The sequence below is a fragment of the Protomyctophum parallelum genome (genome assembly GCF_964188405.1).
Source record: "Protomyctophum parallelum genome assembly, chromosome: 22".
Taxonomy (NCBI): Eukaryota; Metazoa; Chordata; class Actinopteri; order Myctophiformes; family Myctophidae; genus Protomyctophum; species Protomyctophum parallelum.
In genome coordinates this window covers 6,535,698-6,563,395 of record NC_139714.1, presented here as the reverse complement: position 1 = coordinate 6,563,395, position 27,698 = coordinate 6,535,698, and the positions used below count along the sequence as shown (strand labels likewise).

Below are 27,698 nucleotides of genomic sequence, written 5' to 3'. Positions count from 1 at the left end.
TGTTTTTCCATGTTCGCAGCGTTTTTAGCACACTGTCGTTTTTTGTCCTCTGGGGATTGAAAGGATCGTTGCTGTCTCTTGTTGTCAGTGTTTTCAGCACGCTTTCGTTTTTTGGCGTCTGGGGATTGAAATGATCTTTGCTGTCTCTTGTTGTCAGTGTTTTCAGAACGCTTTTTTTTTTTGTCCTCTGGGGATTGAAATGATCTTTGTTTTTCCATGTTGGCAGCGGTTTTAGCACACTGTAGTTTTTTGTCCTCTGGGGATTGAAGTGATCTTTGTTTTTCCATGTTCACAGCGTTTTTAGCACACTGTCGTTTTTTGTCCTCTGGGGATTGAAAGGATCGTTGCTGTCTCTTGTTGTCAGTGTTTTCAGAACGCTTTCTTTTTTTGTCCTCTGGGGATTGAAATGATCTTTGTTTTTCCATGTTGGCAGCGGTTTTAGCACACTGTAGTTTTTTGTCCTCTGGGGATTGAAGTGATCTTTGTTTTTCCATGTTCACAGCGTTTTTAGCACACTGTCGTTTTTTGTCCTCTGGGGATTGAAAGGATCGTTGCTGTCTCTTGTTGTCAGTGTTTTCAGAACGCTTTCTTTTTTTGTCCTCTGGGGATTGAAATGATCTTTGTTTTTCCATGTTGGCAGCGTTTTTAGCACACTGTCGTTTTTTGTCCTCTGGGGATTGAAATGATCTTTGTTTTTCCATGTTGGCAGCGTTTTTAGCACACTGTCGTTTTTTGTCCTCTGGGGATTGAAAGGATCTTTGCTGTCTCTTTGCTTTGGTCTCCTTTGCACGCTGTGCATTTGCTGCTTCTTCAGTTTGCGTGATGCGAGTTTGTTGCATGATTTGTTTTCGTTTTTTCCTGCATGCTGCAGGATTGGATTTATAGCGAGGCATTGTGAAGAAATTGTTTTTCTGAAAGGAGTTAGATGTTGCAGATTATCCCTAAAAAAAGCCTGAAACACATGTAGTAAAAGTGGTCAATGAATGTACATGTAGATGTAGGATGTTTTTAAATTACAGAATGGTTAACAGATAAGCATGTGCTAAATTGGCTGTTTAATACGAGCAGTTATGACACATACCACATATCCTTGTAGTTGAGCAGTAACTGTAGTGACCTCGACCTTCGGCCTTCCGATCAGTGCCAGCAGAAAATCTGTAAAACATTGAAAGAACATTAATGAAGTTATATGGACACAATATGTTTAGATTTATTAGGTTTGACAAAATGTATGATGTGAAGTGTCTGTAAAAGACTGTGAATGCATGTGACCAGGAGTTTACCAGGCAAACAATGTAAGTGTTGGGGCTAAAACATGAATCAAGCTGGCAGCATTGATTTGCTAGGCTATTAGAAAAATTATGGTGGCAAGTATAAATATGGGTGCAAACCTGTGGTTTGAGGCATTTTATTCAAAATGGGCCACTTTTTAAACGATCTGTCTTGGTCACATGACTTTAGACTTTGATTGTGGATGTTTGGACAAAATGTGTAGGAGTTTAAATCTTCCTCCTGGTGGCATATGTCTTTACCTCAGTGGTAACCAATCTTTTCAAGCCCAAGAGCCCATTTTATTCCCAATTGTAAGCCAAGATCTACCACTAAAACGTGTTAGAAAAAACACTTGTTTTTTTGCTATTTCTGACAGGCTCAATGCATGTGCACACATCCACACAAAGACTAAAGCTTAATAAGAATAAAAACTTATAGTAAGTTATATTATCAATGTCAAATAATATTAAAGGACCTATAACATAGAATTCAACTTTTTCCATTTCTTTTCTGTTTTTGGAGCTCCCATTATGTGTTTTCTATCCCCACAAATAACCAATTTTGAACAATCAGGCTTTCATATCATATCAGGTGCTTTAATAGAAATTGCTCTCAGGAACAGCTGAACTGATTTTGGCCTCATCGTGATGTCATCAATGTCACCCTACTTTGTATAATTCCTCCTCTTCTTAAGTATTCAGTTCCAAATTTGCATTTCCACTTTGTTTACAATGTCCACCATTGTCGATTTTCCAAGCTGGCATGGAATGGAAACAACCTGGTTTTATCTAGCATCAGTATTATAATGACTCAAATATTAAATAATCTGCATCTGCACCCCCACCACCTCAGGACATTGTGGTACTGCAGCTAAAACTGCTTTCAAAGTCCAGAAAGAAATGACAAGGCCTGGTTATATCAGTGGTGATTGAGGCTCAAAACCTGCACGCACAAATAAAGAGTGCACTCGCGCACGCACATGACGGATTATTATCGATCAAAACAATCCTTAGCGTCGCTTACAGAAGCATGTGTTACAAAATCACCGACCTGGATGGATAAATATCAGTGGTCCATCCATTGTCTGACCTGATTAACGAGCAACGGTAGGCAGCCGAGTAAGTTAACAGCTTAGTAAATTAATAGTCTACCGTAGCTGTGTGTCAGATGTTCTGTCTGAAGCAGTCAAAGCCAAGGAGAATGTTACAATTTAATTCACAATCGAGCATCTTGCCCTGCATCGAATATCACATGATAGAACAGCAGGATAAAAACGGATAGTCTGTCTATCATCCATGCATCCATGAGCTATACGTCAAGCCCTGTCTAGGACCCACTTCCTTCAAAACTGTGGCTTTCTTGTTCAATAGTTAGAATCTTCAACTCTCACTGTGTCATGTTTTGACAGCGGCACTAAACATTTTGACAATTTGTCATAGTGATATTTATCCAGCCAGGTCGGTGATTACTTATCATTCATGCTGTGCAACACGCTAAGGATTGTTTTGATCGATAATAATCCGTCATGTGCGAGTGCCGAGTGCACTCTTTATTTGTGCGTGCAGCCGTGCAGTGTTAAAAGTTGGCGTTCGAACTTTACAAATAATAATATTGAATAATATTCAACGTGTCGGGGACGCTATCATGCTGCGTTCACTCTGATGCTCTCATTGCTCTGTGTGCTGCCTGCGAGGGGAACAACAGACACACAGCACATGAGCACAGAGTGCTAAAAGGGGGAGGGCCGAGGGCGGTGCGGTGGAAGCAAGGGGAACAGATCTTCAAGCTGAAATGCATCGAGCCTCTACACGTTGTTAGCTTGTAGATCTGCTCTTTTTTTGCGAACGACATTCTGCTGTGTATTGCTGCCCGTCAGTCTGACACTTCAGGATCGACTTGAAAGGTTCCCGCGAGCTACTGGTAGCTCGCGAGCCCCTGGTTGGTTACCCCTGCTTTACCTCAACCTTTCACACCAATTTCACCATACTGAAAGACATTGTACTGGAGCCTATGCATGAATGAAGTGACGTGTGCATGTAGATATAGCATTTACAAATCTGTAATCCCTTATGTGTTTATATGTCATGGGGGGGGGGGGGAGCTGCACCACTCAGTTCACACGGGTGTGATTTTTAGATTAGGAAAATAGCAGTTCTACAAGCTCAGATCTGCTAGTGCTTTATTATGGTTTCTTCCACAAAGTAACAGTTTTTGTTATTGACTTGTGCTTTTGTTTGAAAGGACTCAACACACTGTGAAATTAAATTTGCAATCACACACACACACACACACTCTCTAACCACAATGGCTTGGGTGTGTGACACCTTGCACAGCACAACAGCACAGCACAGCACAGCCGCACGCGCGCGCACACACACACACACACACACACACACACACACACACACACACACACACACACACACACACACATGGAGCTGCACCACTTACTTCACATGGGTGTGATTTTTACTGAAGAACAGGTTGGACAGAAAGCATGTGTGTGTGTGTGTGAGAGAGAGGAGAGAGAGATGTGGGGAGGGGGTGGAGGGAATGTGTGTGTGTGTGTGTGTGTGTGTGTGTGTGTGTGTGTGTTTTGCTGCTGAGGTGGGGGTCGAGTAGGTCGACACCCCTGGTGTCCTGCTGTGGGGGTCGACACTCAACATGTGCTGGCCCTTTCCTGACCCTGTGTGTGTGTGTGTGTGTGTGTGTGTGTGTGTGTGTGTGTGTGTGTGTGTGTGTGTGTGTGTGTGTGTGTGTGTGTGTGTGTGTGTGTGTGTGCGCGCGCGCGTGTGTGCGTGTGTGCATGAGAGAGAGAGGAGAGAGAGAGATGTGGGGAGGGGGGGGGGGGGGGGGTGGAGGTAGAGTGTGTGTGTGTGTGTGTGTGTGTGTGTGCGCGCGCGCAGATTTTACGGTTGTGTTTACCCGTTGTGAGATATATGTTGTGATTGGTGCAGGTGGTGAGGAGATAAGGCAGTGTTTCTGACAGACACACATTCAGACAGACATTTGCTTAATTATAGTATGATGATATGATGATGATGATAATGTCACTGCCCACCTTGGAAGAAGCTGTTGATACGGCGGAGGTAGGAAGCAGCTAGGCGGACAGACATCTTGTGCAGCTTTTTCGATCACATCTGGGGTGAAGGGCAGCAGACTGGCCAGCTGATCCAGTTCTGCATTGAGATGGTTCCTGTGCTGTTTGGATGGATTGGCCATCTCAGTGAATGCCATAGGCTATCTGGGGTGGAGGGAGGTGGAGAAAGACAGAGGGAGAGATCAAGAGGCAGCAAGACAAGACATATTAGCATATTATGCTTTGGCCCAATCTTGGGTCATACTGGCAAAAGAGGTTTCATGCACAATTCTTACACTAACCTTTGTCTAAAATGTCTATGAAATAAATTGCATCAGTTGCTGTAAAGGGGCCTAAATAATAATCATTGTGTATTTCATAACCCGTTGTCATGCTGGGTGATACTGTAACTATAAATGCAAATAATCTGGAGTATATGCTTGCAACAAAGAAAAGAGTAGAGGGAGAGAGCATGGAAGAGATAATGGCATGCAGTTAAACGTACAAACAGGGAATGAATAAAAGAAAATACCCAATAGAAATAAAATAGAAGCAGAGCCACTCAAACTAACCTCTTGCTGGCAGCTCCTTGCAAAGGCACTGTGGTCAAGAAACATCTGTGAAGTCTTCTGTGATGTTTGGTTAAATACACATTCCTGCTCAACTTTACAATAGCCAATCTCCTGCTGGGTGAGAGTTGACACACCCACTCTCCTGGCTGTTGAGTAGAAGAAGCCCCCTGGACAATACCCCAATCCAACCCTTGATGCTGAGTGCAAAGCAGGCAGAGAAGCATTCCATGTTATTTTCTATATGTCCCCTTGTTGTATTTTTTTATAGGCTATTGTGCTAAAGAAATCAAAACAAATATTGTATTAAGTGTAAATGTATAGATTTAAAATGAGAATTGCCAAAGGTTGTTCAAGCACAGTTTTTGACCAGTGGGGGGTCTAGTTAGCCCTGCTCCCTGGCGTGTGTGTGTGTGTGTGTGTGTGTGTGTGTGTGTGTGTGTGTGTGTGTGTGTGTGTGTGTGTGTGTGTGTGTGTGTGTGTGTGCGCGAGTGCATGACGCGACTTGGCTTGTCAGGCTGTTGAAAACTGTCAAGTGGCATTTCTTCCTCAGCCTAGTGGGAATATGCGTGCACAGTTTCATCGCAATCGGACGCTGCGTTGAGGAGTTGTGGCGATTTGTACAAAGCGGGCTACTCCTGAAAAGTGTAGGAGCCAATCGTGGCCAATCAGGATGGAATATGAGAAATCAAAAACACCTGTCTTGATCACATGACTATGGAGATCATGTGTACCGATTTGCGTGAAATTTGGATAAAATCTGAAGGAGTAATAATAGAAAATGTGTTTGACATATGTCGGCCTCCTGGTGGCGCTATAAAGAGCAGATGTGAAAAATTCCAGACAAAGGTTTTTCCTTTGGCCTCTAGGGAGTTGACATACAAAGTTATCCACAGATCCGTGCAGTTAGAGGTAAAAACACTTTTCGGCCAGTTATAGCGCCACCTTGAGGCTGAGTTGAAATTGTTCATGTGGCATTTCGTCCTCGGCCTAGTGGGAATGTGGGTGCACAATTTCACGGAAATCACGCGATGTGTTCATGATTTGCAGCATTTTGTTTGAAACTGAGCACTCCTGTGAACTTTGGAAGCCAATCTTAACCAATCAGGATGGAGTCTGATAAATCTGAAAGACCCTTTTCGTTGAATGGCTCTAGAGAGACTGTGTACCAATTTGCGTGATGTTTGGACAAAATCTGTAGGTGTACTGTGCAAAAACTTGTTTTGCACAAAGCGGCCTCCTGGTGGCGCTATAACAGGCTGTTCTGGAAAGTTTGGGGCAGAGGTTCATCGTTGGCATCCAGGGAGTGTGTGTGCAAAATATGGCATCGACCGGGTAGGTGTACTGTGCAAAAACTTGTTTTGCACAAAGCGGCCTCCTGGTGGCGCTATAACAGGCTGTTCTGGAAAGTTTGGGGCAGAGGTTCATCGTTGGCATCCAGGGAGTGTGTGTGCAAAATATGGCATCGACCGGGTTAACGGTGGCCGAGATTAGCTGTTCACGGACACACACACGGACACACACACGGACACACACACGGACGGACACACACACGGACGGACGGAGTGCAAAACATACTCTCCCCACATGCCTTCGGCCTGGTGGAGACAATAATGTTATTGCGTACTAAATAACGAAGTCTGTCTTGTGCTCGTTCGCGGAAACAGGAAAAAAGAAAAGAGCCTAAAAACAGAAGGGGCTAAATGTTCAGTCTTTTTATTTAAAAACTATAAACAGTCACCAAAGTAAATAAAGCCAATCTCTAACAGACTGTTAGGTCTATGTATAATCGCACATCCTACTGACACGGCAGAAGAAATGGGGGGGAGATGGGTTTGGGGGAGATCGCCCCGCTCGGATGCTAAACACGACAGGCAGTCATAAATGTTATTATTACACAACACACACTGTAGTAGAGAGGGGACAGTCTGAGAGGATGTGAGCCGGAATGTGGCATATGGTATTTTTTTAAGAATGAAAAAATAGTACAATAAAACTCCACACTATATTAAGATAGAAAAAACGTAGTGAAGAAAATATCATACCTGCACGTAAAGCAAAGAACACAGGAGAAAACCTGTATAAAACTCCATGTATTTAAACCAATTTACAAATACAAAAAAATTTTGGTACGCGCACCGTGCTCGTACAATGACAAACGTTTACAGTGGATACATGTTTACTGGTGTGTTTGGGGGTGGGGTGTGGGTGGGGGGTGGGTGGGGAGCAGGGAAGGAATACCTTCAATATCTTTTTTTCTTCTACAAAATGACATGATATATTATTCCATACTCTTTCAGCCAGCAAAATGAGTTCTACAAGGTATTATAATACAAAAAATGTCACAGTTCCACAAAAAACTGTTACCCCCCCTCCCCCCTCCCCCTCCCCTAAGCTTTACAGCATCAGTACCTTTGCAGAAGTATTTACACGTTTTTAAGTACATTCATCCACTGCTGAGTATAGAATCACATTAGATACAAGTGACCACGGATCATAAAAAAAAAGAACAAAAAACAAAAAGAAAAACAAACAAAAAAAACATACTACCGTATTCAATCCTACCAAAGTTAATGCTTCTATTTACTCCACAGAGGGTTCCTCCAGTGGCTTCATCGGCATCATCAAAGAAGATCTTCTTTATATATATTCACAAATATTTACAACGATTCTTTTTCATTAATCATAATGGTATTCATTTTCAATAATAAATAAGTGAAAATATATCGACTCAAGTAAGAAAACCAAAGCTACCAAGTTCTAAAGAAAAAATGAATAATAAAATTAATTAACAAAAAAAAAAAAAGTCTGCGCCAGTCACCAGCGGTGTTCTCGTTCGTCCTGTCCTGGCCATCTTCGTCTTCCTCTCTCTCTCTCTCTCTCTCTCTCTCCCCCTCTCTGGGTGTACCCCCCCCCCCCCCTCATCACCCCACACACACACACTACTGCCACATGCTCCAACTCACACCGGGTCTCTGCAAACAGTCATGGGACTATAAAAAAAAAAGAAAGTATGTGCTCGTAGTCAGGGTTTTGTTGGTGGAGTGAGTTCCTCAGGGGAAGCAGTCTCAAGCACTCCCCCTGGTGGGCGGCTGGTGGAAGACCCCCGTGGCAGTTTGTCTGTGGGTGGTGGGGCTGACGGCAGAGGAGGGGGGGTGTGTGTGTGTGGGGGGGGGGGGGGTTGAGCACGAGTGGAGGGGGGGCTAGACCGCGAGGAAGAGAGAGAGGAATGAGGTGTGGTGGTGGCAGAGAGACATTGTCCCGGCCGGGGTCCTTGTGGGCTGCTGCTGTCGCCCGTTTCGTCCCGTTGCATCCCCCCCGTTGGGTTTGCAGGTGGGTCGTCTCGCCCCCGGCCGGGCCCAGTCCTCCTCTCCTCTCAGGAGAGAGGGCGGGCTGGCGGTCAGGGCGGTCAGAGAGGTTGTGTCCCATGTCTGTGGGCCTCAAGCCTGGAGCGAGCGCGTCAGTTCATAAAGGCATTTGGCGAGCGTGGTGGACACCTCCATGTTGCTGAGCGCCAGCACAGAGAGGTGCGTCTCATGCCTCTTCACCAGCCTAGAGAGAGAGAGATAGAGAGAGAGAGAGAGAGAGAGAGAGAGAGAGAGAGAGAGAGACACATTACCGCAAGCTTAAGAGGTTCTTCTTCCACTCTATGTAAAAGCATTACGTAAAAATAAACTAGTGCTGCACAATTCTTACTCAAATCTCGATCTTCCTCCACAAGAATTGAGATCACAGTTCTCCTTTTTATGAGAATCGTTACAAATATGTACTGTCTATAGTCTGTAGTTGCTGAGCATTACTACAAAATGTGGCACCTGGAGCCAACTACTGTGGCTTTAAACAGACAACATCAAAGTGCTTGACTTAAACCTCTTGTAGCAAAAACACAAGAGTAACTAAAATTAATTGGACAGTCAACTAGTGCTGCACCATTATTGCTCAAATTTAGAAATTAGATCGTATTATGTGTCTCAATCTTTTTTCGATTAATCGTGCAGCACAAAAAAGAAAAACATCACTGCCAATAAACAACAAAACCACATAAGGCAGACATGTGCAGTATGTGCAAAAACGGCTTTCTTGTACAAATGGGTATGTAAAATATAACAATTATTTACCAACAAACCAAAAACTTGACTGATACTCAATGAAAAAATATATATAGTAAGTTGAGAGCCTTACTTGCGACCACAGTCAGAGTACTTGGCGATGTTCTTTAGCGTTAAGGCAGCAGTTAGTCGTATATGTTTGGTCATTGGTCCCTCTTTCTCATCCTATGGAGAACAAAAATAATCAGGAGATTAAGTTTGTTACATCAACTTCTACAAATGTCTTCTATATCCTGACAGTTTTCTGAAAAAAACGTATAAGTGGTGCACAAACATTTTCATGCCAAGGACCCCCAGAATTATCTGCTGCAGACACCCATCTGAAAATATTGTTCCTTGGACCACTCAGAAGCAAACATGAGTTCAAAACGTTTGCTGTGAAAGAATATATTCAAAGATGCATTTTCACGATTTCTCAAAAATTGCAGATCTACAAGCTCTATGAGATAACACCACCCCAAAAGCGATTGTCCAATGCCAATCCAAATAGTTTAGCAACCTCATAGCTGTCAATGATATTTTAGATGGCTGTGTTGTCTCTCACACACACACACACACACACACACACACGTTTTGGCCAACAACATAACCTAACCTCCCCTCCCCCCCCCCACAAATGTCAGTGCAAACTGACAATAAAGTACTATATCATATTCCACAGACTTTATTTTCTACAGGACTAAAAACCCCATGTGAAAGAAAGAGTCATTGGAAATCTGGTGAGGGAGGGGAAGCCATGTGCTCAGAAATGCTCACTTCAATTCCAGGTTTTAGGACAAACTGCTGACACTCGGTGTACTTACAGTGAAGTCCCTGAACACCAGATTTCGAGAGCCTCTGCGCAGCGCCATGAGAGCCGCGCTCGGATGATTGACTATAGCTTTCTGTGGTCGCGGTGCTGGACTGCTGCTTGCTACGGGCGGAGTCCTTTAGAACAAAAAACACAGGAGAAGGAGGTTAGTTGTCAACAGTGGTGGAAGGTAACTAAGTACATTTACTTAATTACATGTTGACGTACTTTACTTTACTGAGTATTTCCAACTTCCAATACCTTTACCAAGACCCGTTTAATTTCAACTTGGCATTTAATCACAGCCAAGCTTAATTTTTAACTTTTGAGTTGATCACCGAAGTCTGACGTCAATATCGGTAGAGGGCGCTAAATCCACGGGTTCATGTACTCAGATAAGAACTGTCATATATTATTGAACATGTCATCCCGGCCGTTTCACTCATATGGATATGAAGAATCAACTGACTGAGAGAAACGCTATTGTTACTGCTACTGAATTAGTTACATTTTCGCTAGAAACAGACTGTATCATATATGAGTGACTGACTGTCACAAACGATACAGAGACACCTCCCCGACAATAACGCAGAGACAGCTTGTTTATATTTGGACCACAATGCTTATATGAAACGATTTTAAGATGACTCCATGTTATTCTCCATAGAGAAATTACTTCCATGAACGAGGCAGAACCAGGGGATAAGCGAGTGACATCAGGACAGTTTGCTTATCTGACTGTATTTGATTGTATCCGATTGTTTGATTGCATTGATTATATTTGATTGTATGTATCGTTTCTTTTTACCTGTACAGCACTTTGGTCGATGATAGTCGTTTTTTAATTTGCTTTATAAATAACGTTTGATTAGATAAAAAGCAAACCGTATGACAATCAGTTGTCAACTAAGAGGTCAAGATCGTGACAGCCCTAGCTCTGACGCATGCATAAAACATGGACTGAACGGCTCATACGGTCACCATTCAGAGAGCTCAATGTGTGCGAGAGGATACGGCATGCACACGCATATCCGACACACCAAAGGTCCGACATGCGTAAATCACCCGTCGCTCCCGACATTAGTTAGTTTAGGATTTTGGGTAGGGTGTCGGTCTAATGACAGTCAGACCAATAGTATGTCCGAACTAAAGCCTGTAGTCCGAGGATACATACTGGGAAGCCTTCTGAGACAGTATTCATGGAATAAAGCCAAATAAAATATCATCATGACTGAAATCAGAACTTTTGTCAAGTCTGAATCTGAACAATGAACTAATATGTATGACTGAGACGTTTAGATGCTATAGTCATTCTATTTTTCTAGATTGAAGCTTCAATTTTATGATAAATCCGAGAGCAAAATACGGTCTTAGAAGATACTTCTGACCATGTGTCCTATTTCTAGTTTGACCACTTCAAACACTCTTTAATCTTAAAACTACTAATAACTGAATATAGCCGATCTACAAGCTCACAACACGTCACTACTATTTGCAGTACAAGAAGATGCTATAGAATGCATACTGGCTGCTGTGGAATCACAATGACTGACATCAGTCGTGGCTACTGAGAACTTGAATCCATTGAGTATTGTGTAATGTGTGTGATTGGATACTTACTGGGAAGCATTCTGATTGGGGCTCTGCACCTGCTCCTCTAGCTTGAGTCCAGCAAGCAGTGCGTCCCGAGAACAGTGCTTGTCCTGAAATCAGAGCAGAGGGGTGTTTTTTGTTTTCCCCTTTTAATTAATATTTTACACAATGTATGTGGTCATGACGACAATAAGGAGGCTCTCTAAGTATAGTAAATTAAATATAATTTAGGGTTGATACCAGGCCTGGAATTTCAACATTTTTAGGACACAGTTTTCTTTTTAGGGCACAAAGGGGCAGGAAGTAACCTGACGCTGCCAGATGAGGGCGGTATTGGGTAACCATGTTCCCCAACACAGCACTCATCTGGGATCTCTCAGGGAGTTGAGCTGACAAAAATCCGTTCCGTACCGAACCAATCAGCGTGAGCTAAGGGCGGGATATGTGCAAAACCGGATGTGAAGCTATATAGACACGTCAATATGATTGGTTGTGTTTGCACGCCCACACGGTGATAGACAGACGGTCCCATCCAATCATCTACCAAGTATCTTGAAAAAAAGGAACAGCCCCGTCATCGAATTTGCTTCCGCGATCCCAGATCCCAATAAGCTGTGAAACAAATTTGTGTAGCAAGCTTCTTGGATCTGGCAGCGTCAGGTTAGGCAGGAAGGCCATCAAATAAAATAATTAATTTAACTTAAAGGTGAAGGGTGAAGAACAGGGGTCATCACCATGCTGGCTTGTGGTGGACATTTTTGTCAAAATGTAATTATTGCCACGGACATACAAAACATTACCAGAAAACACAAAGAGAATAGCGCTGAATGACCATAACAGGTCTGTAACTCAGGAGTTAGACATAAATCTAACATGTGCCACAGACAAGAACAAGTCTTTGCCACGGACACATTTGTCCGTGTACGGACATGTTGATGACCCCTGATGATTACTAGCCTCGCGTAGCCATACTAATATCGGCCTGGGGCTCCCAGGCCGTCACCATGAACTTCTTTCCCCGGGTTTAGAGCATCTCAGTGGGGACAGTGGACCTGGTGACTGGGGGAGATTGCGGAACTGCAACGCAACAGTTACTCAAATGAATTTAATTGTAAATAAGATATTCGATAGAAATTCACAATTCTTTAATGCCATATTTAGCCTGTACAGGCACAAATGTCCCGTTTACTGCTGCTATGGTGGCATGCCGGCATCGATCATTGTTGTGAAAAAGGATATTTGTATACTGGGCACTGGTTGGTTAAAGCCTGGTTCCAGATTAATCTGGTTGGTCCGACTATATCTGCCTGGGACAATTTGCATTGCAAAGGCAGATACGTCTGGCTACACGAGGCAAGGTGATTACAGTATAATATAGTACAAGTACAGCATAACCAATAGTGACATGTAACCTGTTCATTTCACAAAATAATGCATTGGCAACACATTACCAATATCTGTACTATACTGGCCTCAATATTTCTCACATTCAGAACTGCACATGAGCATTCACAGATTAGACGTTTTATTGTATATATTTTGTATATTGTTAAGATCAGTTGAAAAACCAAGGCACATATTGGCATATCGTCTAATAAAGTAAAAAAGATTTAATTATAAATGCTAGTTCCAATATGTTTCGGACTTCTTCTTGAAGAACAACTAGTTGTATTAATCAAAGTATTAATATATTATTAAATAAGCAGGCATCACATTAGAGGATGTTGGCTGAGAAGTAACCCAAGCCTATCTTTGGACAGAGATTGTTCTCACAGCCATTTCACTGTAGGAGGCGAGTAGCAGTGAGGCCACATGGTCTTAACTGACCTCACCTTCTTTAACCTCCATATGATCCCACCCCTCCAGACGCACATTTCACATACAATTATTGTATTGGTTTTGCTTTGTATTTGAATTATAATGAATTAAATGCCCACGGGCACTATTTAAATATAGTGCCCGTGGGACTACAAGCAAATCTAAAGCTTTTAAGTTTTGTTCTGAGATGTTAGCCTTTAGTATTTCTATATTTTAGTGTTCTGAGCCATGGACTTGCCTGTAGATGTGTGATAAAGGAGAGTCTCTGCCTAGGGAAGGGTTCACAGCCCTCCCATTGACATGTGCCCGTGTACGCCTCTTTGCTCCCGTGTTGCGTGGCCGCGTGGTAGAACACCTGAGACGGCGTCTCGAACCACCTGGACAGAGGAAATAAAAAAACAGAGTGATCAGTACACACACAACCACACCATATATTATTAAGCAGGACAAAAGGCATATATTACATAACAGAAGGAGAAAGGTGTGCTTCCCGAGGGGCCCTGGGACAGTTCTCCAGATCCGGGTTGCCTACCCAGAGGCCAGAGCTGTGTTAGTCGTGGGGAGCATGTAGAGTAGAGTGTGTTTCTATGAACCCATTTTATTGATCATTCTGAATCAATAAAAACCCATGAAAAACCTATACATAATGTTCAGTAGTGGGTGTGTGGTCAACACTCACCGTTTACAGGATTGCCACAGACATTTGAAGTTCTGCCCTGCTTTCCTAATGTGTTCCGGGGCCCGGGGTACCGTCGAAACGTGCTGCGTTGAGACCATGGAGCTGGGGCTGCCCATCTGCACCGGCGGCGTTAATGGGGCTGGAGAGGACGACATGGTAGGCTGCGCACACGCACACACACACACACACACACACACAAAAGAGCGTCAGTCAGTCAGCAGCATATGACAGTTTACAAGAATTCTGGTCATCTAAACTCAAAAATTCGGAAACATAACTTTGGTTCATTATTTCTCCACTTTTATAATACTAATTGGTATTGTATTTTATATCATTGTAATCATTGATTAGTCACCTTTACAACAAGGTATAGATTATAACGATCAGGCATTCGTGGAATAAGCAATACAGCTAAACAAGTAGGTAGTGCCTCCAAAAGATTTGCCAAAATTGAAAGTGCTTGGTATTCAACCCTTGCTTTGAGTTGCTTAGCGCATTGGATTATTGCACTCTTCCCACAGTAATAAGGGGGGTAAAAAACATATTGGCCATTTTTACACTTTATTAATTTTACACTCAGTTTTAAAGAACTCTGTAGCAGGTGGAAGATCCAAAAGCAGTTGCAACAGCTTGGCACCATGCTGGTCACCGAACCTAGCCACATTTTGCCTCAACCAGGTTGAAAACCAGGTTGTGTCATCAAACGTAGTCTGTTGGCACGTACAGCCCGCCCAAGTGTTCAAATGGGTTGAGGTCTGGACTCACGGCAGGCCATTCTATCCTCTCCAAAATGCTGGAGGTAGGCTACTCTGTGATGATCCTGGCTCTGTGGGGGCAAGCCTTGTCATCCTGGAGGATGGCATTGGTAGGTCCCAGATTCTGAAGATATTGGATCGCCGCTGGCTCCAGAATCTCATCCCAATATCTCACTACATTGATATTGCCTTCAATGATGACAACTTCAAGTTCTGTCTTGCCTGTGAGAGATACTGCCCCATACCATGCCAAGCTGTTGTGGCTGTGCATGGATCTTCCTCCCGCTACAGAGTTCCCCAACACTGAGTGTAAAGTTAATAAAGTGTAAAATTGGTGGTTTTTTTCCTCCTTATTACGGTGGAAGAGTGCAATCATCCAATCCGCCAAGCAACTCATAGCAAGGGTTGCTATTTTGGCAAATCTATACCTTGTTGTAAAGATAACCAATAAATGATTAAAATGATATAAAATACGATACCAATTGGTATTATTAAAGTGGCGACCTAATGGACCAAAGTGAAGTTTCAGAACTTTTGTTGCCGAGTTTAGTTGAAGCAAATGTATACAAACATTCTTAAATATTGTTGGCTGAGAAGTAACCCAAGCCTATCTGTGGACAGAGATTGTTCTCACAGCCATTTCACTGTAGGAGGCGAGTAGCAGTGAGGCCACATGGTCTTAACTGGCCTCACCTTCTTTAACCTCCATATGATCCCAGCCCTGAAACGCATGTCATTTAAAGCCAGGCGTTTCTTCAGTCACCCTTTTACCTGTGTTCAACCCTTGATAGATGAGGTATACTATAATATAAAGATAGCAACACGGACATACACGGGTGCTGGGTTTTATAAACTGTACATGAACGTGTATGGCTTGGTATGCGTTAACTGAACTTGTTGGTGTGACATTCAAAGCTTTTATTATTAAAAGCTGCTACAATCAGAGACATCATTGGTCATTTCCTAAAAGCTACAATTACCAACAGCATGGTCATGGTGGGTGAAGGGATAATACTTTGCTTTTTGTTTAGCCTAATCGTGTTAATAAGCAGCTTAATCTTAATCACCGTTTCCCAAACAGTGGGTCGGGACACATTTGTGGGTCGCGGACACATTTTTAGGGGTCCCTTTATTTCTTTTCGTTTGATACTAATTATTATTTCAAAATATTTTCAAAAAACATTGCCAAAAAAGGCTAATGTTTCACGAATTTAAAAACAAAATCCAATGATTTTATTTCAGTAATTTCATAAAGAAATCAAAGAAATATCTAAGAAATTCCATTATTTAGAAAACAAATATTTAAGAAGTAGTGAAAATAGCCGATCTACAAGCTCACAACGCTAGCCTCACGTAGCCATGATACTGCATGGATATTAGTCTGGTTCCCCTGTGAATATTTTTGTATCATTCATATCATTGTTGTATTTGATTGGAGCTGGCATTAGATTCCGTGCATTCAATACCCCGCACTACTTTACAACACAGAAACAGCTTCCATTTCTGCTTTGTGCCATGCCGGATTACTGCGACATCGAAGTCTAGGCGTACTTCAGCCTTCTTCCTTTCCACTGCACAACAAAAGAAATACAGACAGACGGCAGCTGTAGTGTAATCTGTAATGCCAACAGAGTCAAATGGAGTGTGGAGAAGAAGCCTTGGTGAGACTAACCAGACTAGAGCAAGTGAAGTGAGACGGGTATCGACTTTCTTGCAGTGCACGCTACAGATATTACAACATGGTCCAACATTTAACTTTTGAAATTAACATCTTCAGTGGGAGGCATTAGACAGATTTAACTATTATGAGGCTAAAGAAGAGAATCGATATTGGAATCTCATCTCTTTTCATGAGATGGGTGTTTTTCCCTTTTATTTTTTCCCCACCAGGCCGAAGGCATGGGGAGAGAGTATGTTTTGCACTCCGTGTGTGTGTGTGTGTGTGTGTGTGTGTGTGTGTGTGTGTGTGTGTGTGTGTGTGCGCGTGTGTGTGCATTACAGGTGCTAAAAAAAAGAATCATGTCAAGGAACCACCACCATTATGTATTTGGCCGCGGAACCCCCAGAAGCAAAAATATGTGTTAAAAATGTTTCCTTTAAAAAAAAAAAAAAAGAAAACCTGCATTTACTAACTCTAGCAGAGTATCATCATTCCTAAACGTTTTGGCTCAAGACCAAAAAGAGATATTAGACGTTTGCCCCGGGACCAAATTTGTGAAAATAATCTACAAGCTCACAACGCATCGCTTCATGTGTTGTGAGATGGTAGATTTTCACTACTTCTTAATTATAAAATAAATAAAATATATATATATATATTCATGAAATATTTTAGATTTGTTTGTTGGCTTTAAAATGTATAAAATAATTTTAATTTTTAAATATATATTTTGATATACATTTAAATTTTATGTAGGAAAAGAAAATTTGATTTTTACTCGAGTCGTGACCCATAAAACTTGGTCCGTCATCCACAACCGTTTGTGAACCAGCGCCCTAGCAGTGCCAGTGTGTTAACAGAATGTACTGTACTCCAGTGTTGTTTTTAGATTTTAGTTTTAGTCATAGTCTTTTGAATAGTCAGCTAAAATGTAATTTGGCGGGTCTTGATGCCGTCGTAATGGCTGATTTTACACTTGCTGAAAATAGCAGATCGGCTATTTTCAGCATGCAACCAAGTGTAAAATGACTTCTACTGGATCTCTTGTCCACTAGTCCCTTCCTAACATTTTAGTCTAGTTTTTATTTTTCAACGAAATTGTCAATATATTTAGTCTTAGTCACCATAGCTTAGTTTATTTAGTTTCCGTTTAGTTTGTCAGTGAAAAAAGGTAGTCGAACATTTTTCGTCATAGTTTTAGTCCACAAAATCATTGCTAGTGTACTCACCGTCCAGCCTGCGTGTGCCTGTTGCGTGGGCGAGCAGTGCCTCTGCTGCTGCGTGGCGTTCTCTATTGCTACTTTGGCTACTGTGCTTGGGTCCGTACCGGCGGGCACCGCCACCATGGTGGCACTGCTGCCGGCGTTGTTGGGGTCGCTGATGGTAATGATCCGCACGCCCACCTTGTTGGGGATCCCCGACGAGGGCGACGACGACGCATCGAGCCCCGCCTCCTCGGCCGGCCTCTTGAGGCCCCGCGCCTCGAGGGAGGCCAGGCCATTGGCCGGGGGGCCGGCGGGGGGGCTCTGGGAGGAGGTAATAGAGAGCGTGGAGAGCAGGGGGGAGGTGGCGTTTGGGAGCAGTTGCTGTCTTAGTACGGGCACGGCGTGGCCGAGTCCCATGGGTCCATTGGACAGCTCGGAGCCGGACGGAGGAGCCCCCCTGGCGCCACCGCTGCCGCTCGCCCCCTGAGGCCCGTTGGCCAGCCGCTCCGCCTGCTGAGGAGGGGGGGCCGGGGGGAGTTCCGAACCGCGCATGGGGCCCACCACCTCCCCGTTTCCCAAGTACAGTTGTTTGGAAGCGACGTGATTTGGAATGTTCTTGCTAAAGTTGCCGGCAGCGGCGGCGGCGCCGCTCTCGCCCCCCCGCTCAAAGTCACACACACCGTTGACCAGAGTCTTTTTGGGGTCCGGCGGGGGGTTGGCCTCCACCAGGCCAGGGGGGAGAGCCTGCTTCCCGTTAGCCGGGTGCTGGCCCTCCATCGCCGCCGGGCCGTTGAGGCTGTTCCCTGAGTGGTATGGAGGTAGGTTTGTCTCCATGCACTTCCTCCCGTTCAGCAGCTTGGCCCCGCCGCCCCCGGGCGACACGTCCCCGTTACTGGTCTTGCCGTTAGACGACGACCCTCCCTCGGCCAGAGACGAGTTCTCCATCACCTCGATCTTCCTCTCGTGGATGTGCAAGCCTGTGGCGTCCTTGGCCTCCTCCTCCTTCTGACAGATGATCTTGTCCCCCCGGAGGGGAGCGGGGGGCTGCTGCGGGGGCAGCGGCGCCCCGTGTTGGGGGGGGAAGGGAGGAGGGGCGCCGGGCATGCCCCCGGGGGTCACGGCGCCCTGGCTGACGGCCGCGGCCGAGGCGGTGAAGCCCGCGTTGGGCACCACGGTGAAGGTGACCTGGCCTCCGGGCGCCGTGGGACCCTGGATGATGGTGGCGGCCCCGGGGCTGCCGGCGGAGATGAGCTGGCCCGGCAGGAGCTGGACCGTTCCCGTGGCCTGCAGCTGGCCTCCGGGCACCAGCTGGACGTTGAGCTGCTGCTGCCCGGGATGAGGGGACGCTCCCTGGGCAGCGTAGCCGGGTGCCTGGTGGTAGATCACCTGGGGGCTCTGGGCCCCCCGTGCGCCGCTGTTGAGAAGGCCCTGCTGGGGCACCTGCGGCGCGGGGAGGATCAGCTTGCCCCCCGGCGTGGTGGGGCCTCGCTTTGGAAGCAGTAGCTGTTTGATCAAGCTGGACTCTGTTGTGGAGGTAGGCTGAGACGACAACGGGGGTGGCTGCTGGGAAATGATCTGGAGCTGCTGAGTTTGCTGCTGCTGATGCCGCTGCATGGACAGCATGTGGCTGATTGTTTGAGGTGGCTGAACCTGCACGTTGGACTGAGAGGCAGCAGGACAGGGACTGGAAGGAGCAGCAGGCTGCCCCGCGATCTGGATAGTCTGAGCCGAGGGGTTGGCCAGAACGATCTGGTGGATGGCCGGGGAGTACGCCGCCGGGCTCTGCTGTGGGTTGGGACCGACGATGACCACACTCTGCTGCGGTTGCTGGTTGGGAGTGGCCGTCGTGGACGCCGGCCCGCCCGCCGCTGGTTTCGGGGCGATGTTCTGGAAGGTGACCCGAGAGCCCTGGGTGTTGGGCACGCCGGCAATCGTGAACACCTGGCTGCCGCCCACTTGGAAGTTCTGTATGGAGGAGACCGGCGTCGACACGGACGCCACGAAGTGAGCCTCCTGCTGGGGCGGCGCTCCAGCCGGATGGCCGAACGACGTGGGAGGGGTCTGGGCCAGAGGCGGCCTCTGCAGGGCGATGGGGGGGCACACGCCCTGCACCCTGGCTGTCAAAATGTGACCCTGCGGTACCTGCTGAAACAGCGTGACGGGGGTCCCGGTGGGGAGCAGGGGGGAGTGTTGCGTAGACGGCGGAGGAGGAGGGGCGCCGGTCTGCGGACTGTGGTTCTGGATCACGTGGGCCGACGTAGGGATCTGGATGGCCGGGCCCGGTCGGACCTGTTGGGCTGCCAACGAGGGGTGCGCCTGCTGGGGCACGGGGAGGCGTGGAACAGTCGTGTGGGTTGCGAGGGGAGGCTCCTGTGCAGCGAAGGCCATCGGTGGGGTAAGGCTGGGGACCGGGGCCACCACTGGGGCTCGGACGAGCGGAGATCCAGGAAGCCCGGGAGGTAAGCCTAGGCACATAAAGTCAAAGAAACATTAAACATTGAAGTCCAGCACTAGTAACCTTGTAAGCAGTTTATGTTTAATACTTGTCATTGAAAATGACAAGTTCACTCAAATATCGCGATTTTTAACTTTGTCTTTTTTTTTTAATTATTTGTATGTCAAAGACTACTGACGTTATGTGGCTGCATTGAAGTGAACTTTACATGGTTTATCGTTTTCAAATACTATAAAAGGAAAATAAAACTTAAATCAAATCGGCACCCTAGGTATCGAGATCCAATCGGGAGATAAGTGAATCGTTCCACCCCATTACAAGAATCGAGTATTCTTGCCAGATATCCACATCTCTATAATTAATTCATCATATCATCTGCTGTAATAATTTATTCATCATTCATATATATATATATCATTTGCTAAATTAACCGTCTTACTTACTACACTAGAGCAATACTGAAAACCAACAGCTTTTTTTGCCAATAGTAATTGTAATAATTGTAGTAATAGTAATTGCCAACAGTCTAGGTCCACTGTTGTGTAATTTAGATAGCATTTTATGTAGACTAACTCTAGAGTGTATACTCATACTCGTTTCAGTTTGTAACCCATTCAGGGCGGGAAGCCCTTTTGGTGTTTTAAGCATTATGTTATACTTTAGCTATTGAAAAATAGCAGCGCTACGAGCTTGTAGATCTGCCAATTTTGAAAAATCGTGAAAATGTGGCGCAAATATTTATATATATATATTCTTTCAGAGTGAACGTTTTTAGCTCAAATCTTTGCTTCTGGGGGGTCCCCTGGAACAACATATTTTCTGATGGGGGTCGCTGGCCAAATAAAGATCATTCTGGGGGTCCTTGACATGAAAAAGGTTGAGCACCACTGACATAGAAACATAGGTTTTTCAGGATTTAGAATTCATTTTGTAGAATCTAGTGTCAGGTCTAAATGGGTTAATGACAATTTTTATGTATTTGATGCATTACCATGTGTTGCTCTTGCTTACTGTAAAATCGCTCTGGATTAAGAGTGTCTGCTAAATAAATGTCTAAATTAGTGTGGTTGCCCTAACAGGGCAACCAGACTATTGTTATTGTAAATGAGCGATACTTTGCCGCACTACTACTCCCACAGTTTGTGCCGCACACACTCGAGCCATATGTCAAATTGACCGGCTTCATCGGGAATTGTGTGCTTGTGTTTTGCTAAGAGATCCGTTGTATAGTTTAATTGATATTAATTAATTAGTTCTCCATAGACTTATAATGGGGAAATCGAAGACTAAATGTAAGTATTTTTTTCCATTGGAGACCGTAAGCGCCATATTTACAAGACTTGGGAGGGAGGTTCATAATTATTATGAAAATTAATTGAAAAGGAATTACATCAATCAGCCCACTTTAAGTTTTTCCCTATAACTCTTGAACCGTTAGTCGTAAAATCAAATTCATGATGCATTTCCACATATAGGCCACGCCCATTTTCGTCAAGAAAGAAATTCCTGCAAATTTGAATTTTCTCCAAAACACACTTTTGGCTCCTCCTACAGATTTTGTCCAAATCTCACAAAAATCGGCACACATGATCTCCGGACCTATCCGATTAAAACACCAACTGCAGAATTTTGTGTGTAGTGCGTATCCTTCGGCCGTAATCCTCGTCCGAAGATAGTAGGAGGGGCCTATTTTACAAAAAATGCCATAAATCACGAACGGAATGTCCGATCCATTCCAAATTTGAATCGCATGTCGCGGGTGGTTCAATCAACCAAGTTCCAAAAGCAATTCCATTTTCATCCATAGGGGGCGCCGCAAATGTGAGAAATGTAACCGTTTGTCGCAAAAACATGAATTTTGGGGGTTAAATCCCCTCCGAATTACTTACACATGATCTAAGGTGTGACTTGAAATTGTAATTGGCTGGAAATATTAGTGGGATGGGGCATATGTAAGCCACTGCAGCAACCACACTTTTTTTAAATTGCGAATTTTCTAGATTGCAATTGTACCTGTTGGAGGGGGGACCAGAGGGTCTCCAGGGCCCTCAGGTTTGGCTGTTGAAGGGGACGCTGGGTTCTGCTGCTGGTAGTACAGCGGGACGGGCAGGGGGATTGCCCTCCGCCTCAGGCCCACCAGGAGGATCTGAACCTGGCCATTGGCCTTGGCCTCCTCCTGCCGTCGCATGGTATGGTTGGGGAAGATAGTCCTGTGTGTGGCAAAGGGGAGGTGGAAGCTGGTTAATTCATTCCTAATTGCCAGACTGCAGAGCCTGGACTACACATTCTTCGATAGCACTTGTAAAGACGACCGTAAACACGACCTTAGCGGACACCTTTTCATGATTGGCTGCCAATGGGAGACTTGCCCATAAAACCCATAGTCTGAACGCCGCAACAAGAAGCCCTATTGGCTGCTGTTGTGTATGGGATTAACACGAGTGACGTTGGATCCTATTTCTAAAAGGACAGCAACAGAAGCTAATGTTATGAGATAACTGGAGCTAGAGGAAAGCCATAACAAAACACAGTGAGTGAACCAACAAAAGAACCTCTGAAACGAATGATGAGACTAATATCTACGCAGTGATGAAAGAAAAAACAGGTACACTTCCTCTAAAAACTGCCTTTGTTTAAGGCAGTGGGTGCTCAGCTTTGAAAATAACTTCACTAAGAAACCAACTAAATGGAAAAAGCGGCACTCCAAAATAAAAAAATGCATGACTGGCTCAGATGCAATTTCTCATGTTTATTTGAGGATGTGTTTCGGCAGTAGCCTTCTTCAGAGCAGTGATGTTCGTTTGAAGTTCCAGACCGATATCTACGCAGTAATGTTAGTTTTAAGTTAGACTTAGTAATATCTACGCAGTGATGTTGCCAGGCTAACGTTCTATAGCCAGAGGTGCCTTGAATCAGCTCATTCGATCAATAGATGTGTATGTCAAGTCAATGTTTTAACCCATTTTGGGCGGGAACCCCTTTGTGTTTTAAACATGTTATAATTTAGCTATTGAAAAATAGCAGATCTACAAGCTCATAGCGGGCCACCGAGTGGCGCGCTACGAGCTTGTAGGTCTGCTATTTTTGAAAAATCGTGAAAATGTGGCACAAATCTTTTAAAAAACTTTTTTGGCAGCTTTTTTGGCAGCCCAACAGGTCCGACCGGGCCCGGCTATGCAGGTCTAAATGTTTTAAAAAAAGGAAACAACTTGATGAACCCATTTCAACCAATTGCTCCTCTATTCTGTGCCAGGCCATGGAAAAGGTTTCAGTAGATTGCATTAACTCTTCTGTCGCAGGTAGTTTAGACTCTCGAGGGCCTGACACTGACACACTGCCAGTGTCAGACACATTGTTTACGGCTGCAGTCACACCGGAGGCGTCAATTGGACTCGCCAAAAGACCCCGATGCCTGCCGCCGAGTCTTTCAGCGCTACGTTCTATTTTGGAGCGTCGACACATGGCACAGACAGAGAAGGCGAAGCGAGTGAAAAGGGGCAATAGAGCACAGGCCAGACTCCCGGTGCTGTTGCGTGAGCAGCGTGTGTGTTTTGGTATGGTAAATGGTGCATTTACCGGTATATAGCGCCTTTATATTGTGCATTACATTCACCCATTCACACACACATTCATACACCGATTGCGGCGGAAGCCATGCAAGGTACCAACCAGCGTCTTGCCCAAGGACACTTCGACATGTAGACAGGAGGAGCCGGGATTCGAACCGCCGACCCATGGATCATTGGACGACCTGCTCTACCTCCTGAGCCACAGTCGCCCCACTATGTCATTTAATTTGGGTTTGTGCGATGCAGTTCAAATTATTGATCATTGCGGTGGGGCCTGTGATACATTTATATGTTTGAGACGAGTGCCAAAAGTAAACTTAATACAATGAAAATCTGTGTCGAAAAATGACATGGTAGTAATCTCTGCTTTGCAAGTGAAATATTGATTTTCTTCTTGCTTGGATTGGTTTCATGCCAAAGTGAAGGGAAATCACACAATACAGGGTGCTGGGAACTAACCGTAAGCATTTGAGGAAGCCAGTAGAGTTTAAGATGTTGCTTCGGCCCATTTTACTGCAAGTGGCCAGGTACTCCGAGTACATCTCTGACCGCGACACAGTGCCCTCGGGGATGGCCTCAAAGTGTGCATGCAGCCTGTTGGACGACACAGAACAAAGAGATCATCATACGAGAGATCACCATACTATTCACAAAAGGTGTCTTAACGTGGCAGCTTCTTAAACACATTATGATTTCAACAGATGACCTCATTTAGTGAAAACCAAATCTGTTTTAAACGGCTGATGACATACTGTAAAAAGGGGCACCAAACCATTGGACGTTAATGGAATGAATGTTGAATGTTGTCTATAGCCCAAATAGCAGCGTTACCCTTAGGACACAACAGTGAGTTGGGTATTTTCGGTTTCCTAGATTCGGTTCTAAACACTAATTATGCTAAGGAGATAAATGAGTCAGTAGTAGAGGCCTGTAGAGGGGAGCTGTGTGTGTCTGTGCCCAGGTGATGGCCGTTGATGCTCATCAATAAAGGCAATTATGTTTCAAAATTAACGCTACTTCTTTTGCAATGTAGTTAAATAAAAAATGTGAAAAAAGCTCGGGGGGGAAGATAAATGATATAAAGAAAATAATTTTAAAAAAAACTGTATTTCTTCTGGAAGATATTTTTAGTTTAAAATATCGTAACTTTGGGTCACAAGGTGAGACTTCACATTTCTCTTTTGGTCCCGAGCTACAAACATTTAAATGGTAGGACTTGAGATAATGAAAGAGACTGTATGAAATCTTAAGCGTAAAAGAAAGATTTAGAGGGCGATGAAAGGTAGGAATGTCTCTTACCACTGCAGTGTAAACTTATCACCATCCACTTCAGCAATACCAGGTGGAGGAGGAGGAGTGGACTGGGCTGGGGCTCTTGTTACTGCAGACACAAAAGCATAATAAGATTAACAATTAAGAAAAGGTAGGTACCCTCACAAAAACATTCAGTAATCCTGGTCTCCTATACTGTCTCCCCCTGGTCAGCCTCATGGATGGGAAAGGAACTGGTTGTAATAACGTGTTCCTTCCACACGCTACATCCAAACAGGGAAACAGGAACCCCACCTCGGCCCTGTCAGGTGATAAGAAGTCGGCTTGGACTCCTCATGCATTGAAGGAAGCATGAGGTCAGTCCATTGCTCTCCCCAGGTTGGCAGAGGGAGTGTAGTGCCAAGGATTTCATTAGACAATTGACACTGGATGAAAAGAAATGGGTTACAAAAATCGTGGGATAAAAAGAAAAAAAGGAAAAGGTAGGTAATGCAAAGAAGTCAACCTAATCACTTATTTAATGAGGAAAGAATGATTTGGTGTGAAATACGGCAAAACCTTTGACACGATGGGCAGTTATAGTGCAATACAAGTTGCATTTCTTCGTGGAATTTCCAGGGTTATCCACAAGATGTCAGCAAACCAGTGAACTTGCTGCTGAATCAACAGGTGATGGCATGCCTGACACTCACCCCTCAACTTAGCATGACCTTCCATTCTATACTCCCAATTATACGATCATCAGCACAGTGCTTAATGTGGACACAGCACACGGGTTTCCACATCCAAGAATTTAGCAGGCAGTGCCGTCTTGGTTCAAAATGTTGGTTTTTCAAAAAATATATATAATTTTTTTCCCACGATTTTGTAACCCATTTTTTTCACCCAGTGTCAATTGTCTAATGTAATCCTGGGCTCTACTCTCCCTCTGCCAACCCGGGGAGAGCAACGGACTGACCTCATTCTTCCTTCAATGCATGAGGAGTCCAAGCCGCTTCTTTTCACCTGACAGAGGGGAGTTTCCCCAGCCGGTTGGCCAGGGGGAGGTAGTTTAGAGACCAGGATTACTGCATGTTTTTTGTGAGGGTACCTATCCTAGGGGACACGGGGAGAACATGCAAACTCCACACAGAAAGGCCCTTTCGCCAACCCCGCCTCGGGGGGGGGGGGGGACCCTAGAACAGCATATTTTCAGATGGGGGCATAGAAACATAGGGTTTTATGAAAACTGTCTACATTTTGTAGAATCTGGTCTGCAGTCCTAAATGGGTTATTCTACTTTAACTTACCACCAGGTACTGGTGATCCAGGTACAGGTGTTCCTGGTACCGGTGCTGGTGCCGGTGAAGGTACCGTTGCTCCAGGTACCGGTGCTGGTACCTGCTCTACAAGCTGCGGCCGAACCTCTGCCGCCTGGCTGGCACTGGCCTGGTGCTCGATCAGCTTCACAGCCGTGAGAGCGTCCGGTCCAAATGTGTGCAGGTCTACAGACACTAGCCGCACCAACAGGTCTGCTCAGCCAATCGGTTGGTTTGGGGGAGGTGGGGGGGGGGGGGTGGTACAAAACAAACAAAAGCGTAGTGTCAGAAATTAGATATGCGGGTAGAAATAAGCCAACCTGTACATGTCTTTTTTTTTTATTATGTTTTTTGATGATTTGAATTTTGTTGTTATTTTTCATGTCATGATTTTGAATTGACTACCAGGACCTGAATGGAAACACGACCGCAAGGTGATATCGTTTTAGACTTGAGTGTCTGACCGTATTCTGTACCGTTTACATTTCTGCTTAATAAAGTGTTCAATCAATCCATTCCATACATGCACTAAAGGGGTTGGGCCAAATAATGGAACACTCTCCGAACACGTGCCCAGACCGGCAGTGTAGTAGTGCCCAAGACTGAGCTGTGTTGTCGCCAAAACATTGCATTGCGTTATTACGTAAAACCGGAAGTAGCAGCCTGACACAGAGACGAACAGTGCAGCAGCAGCCAATCGTCTACATATTTCTTTTTTTACACAATATGAACAAATAAAACAGCCGACATTTCCCGGCGTTTGTCCTCATATTCAATTCCAATTTACAGAACAGGTAAATCCTTGCTCACAACTTGGGTACGCTTTCATGTCTTTTTATCTGTATGGTATACGGTTTTGTATTTTAGCTTTTATCTCTCCCATACGATTTATTCTATTTGTGCTTTTGTCTTTGTTTAAAAAAAACAACCCACACTTGTGTGAACTGAGGGGCACTCTAATCATTGTACATCATCATCAAGAATGGTGGTCCCTTATTGGCCAAGGGGTTCTCACCAACATACATATGCCGATTTGCTCAGACAAGTATGACGTAAATTCTCCTTTCATTGTCAATGGCATTTAATGTTTGTGTTCAGACAACACTAAATTCTATAGCTGTTTATAGGAGGGGCTAGCGCCCCTCAAAAATGACAAAAACCCTTGGACAAAGAAATGCAATTAGAAAAATATTGCATAACATGATTATTGATGTCCTTAAATAAAGAATATAAAAATAAAATAAATAAACAGGTGGTCGTACCTATGCTGTGGTCGACGGCAGCGATCCTGCTGCAGGGACTCTCTCCCAGCTGAGCGAGGAGGTAGAGCACCTCCAGCGAGGCCATGAGGAGCATGAGGTCGGGCAGCGTGAGGAGAGCCACCACCTCCCGGTACGACTCCTGGTCCACGTACTCACAGATCAACACGCCGTTGTCCTCCGCCTTGCTGAGGTTGCCCAGGATCTCCATGGCTGGAAGGAGAGTCACGCAAAGACAACCAGACTATTGAACCCATTCAGGACACGGGAACCCCTTTTGGTTCATAGCACGGCACATGCGCTACGAGCTTGTAGA

At 44.8% G+C, this 27,698-nt stretch overlaps 1 protein-coding gene across 1 annotated transcript in view; it reads right to left on the bottom strand.

Annotated features, from left to right (window-relative positions):
• Nucleotides 1–6,998: 6,998 nt before the first annotated feature.
• The window catches only part of arid2 (AT-rich interactive domain 2), a 45,135-nt gene continuing 24,435 nt past the window's right edge, over nt 6,999–27,698 (bottom strand). The window contains exons 10-21 of the mRNA XM_083757666.1: nt 27,386–27,595; nt 26,115–26,336; nt 24,853–24,934; nt 24,013–24,147; nt 21,998–22,194; nt 17,554–19,994; nt 13,910–14,070; nt 13,469–13,607; nt 11,440–11,522; nt 9,833–9,956; nt 9,103–9,194; nt 6,999–8,472 (exon numbers count right to left, since the gene is read on the bottom strand). Coding sequence (XP_083613792.1) covers nt 8,361–8,472; nt 9,103–9,194; nt 9,833–9,956; nt 11,440–11,522; nt 13,469–13,607; nt 13,910–14,070; nt 17,554–19,994; nt 21,998–22,194; nt 24,013–24,147; nt 24,853–24,934; nt 26,115–26,336; nt 27,386–27,595 — 3,998 coding nt within the window. The 3' untranslated portion in view covers nt 6,999–8,360. The remainder of the gene's footprint in view (nt 8,473–9,102; nt 9,195–9,832; nt 9,957–11,439; nt 11,523–13,468; nt 13,608–13,909; nt 14,071–17,553; nt 19,995–21,997; nt 22,195–24,012; nt 24,148–24,852; nt 24,935–26,114; nt 26,337–27,385; nt 27,596–27,698) is intronic.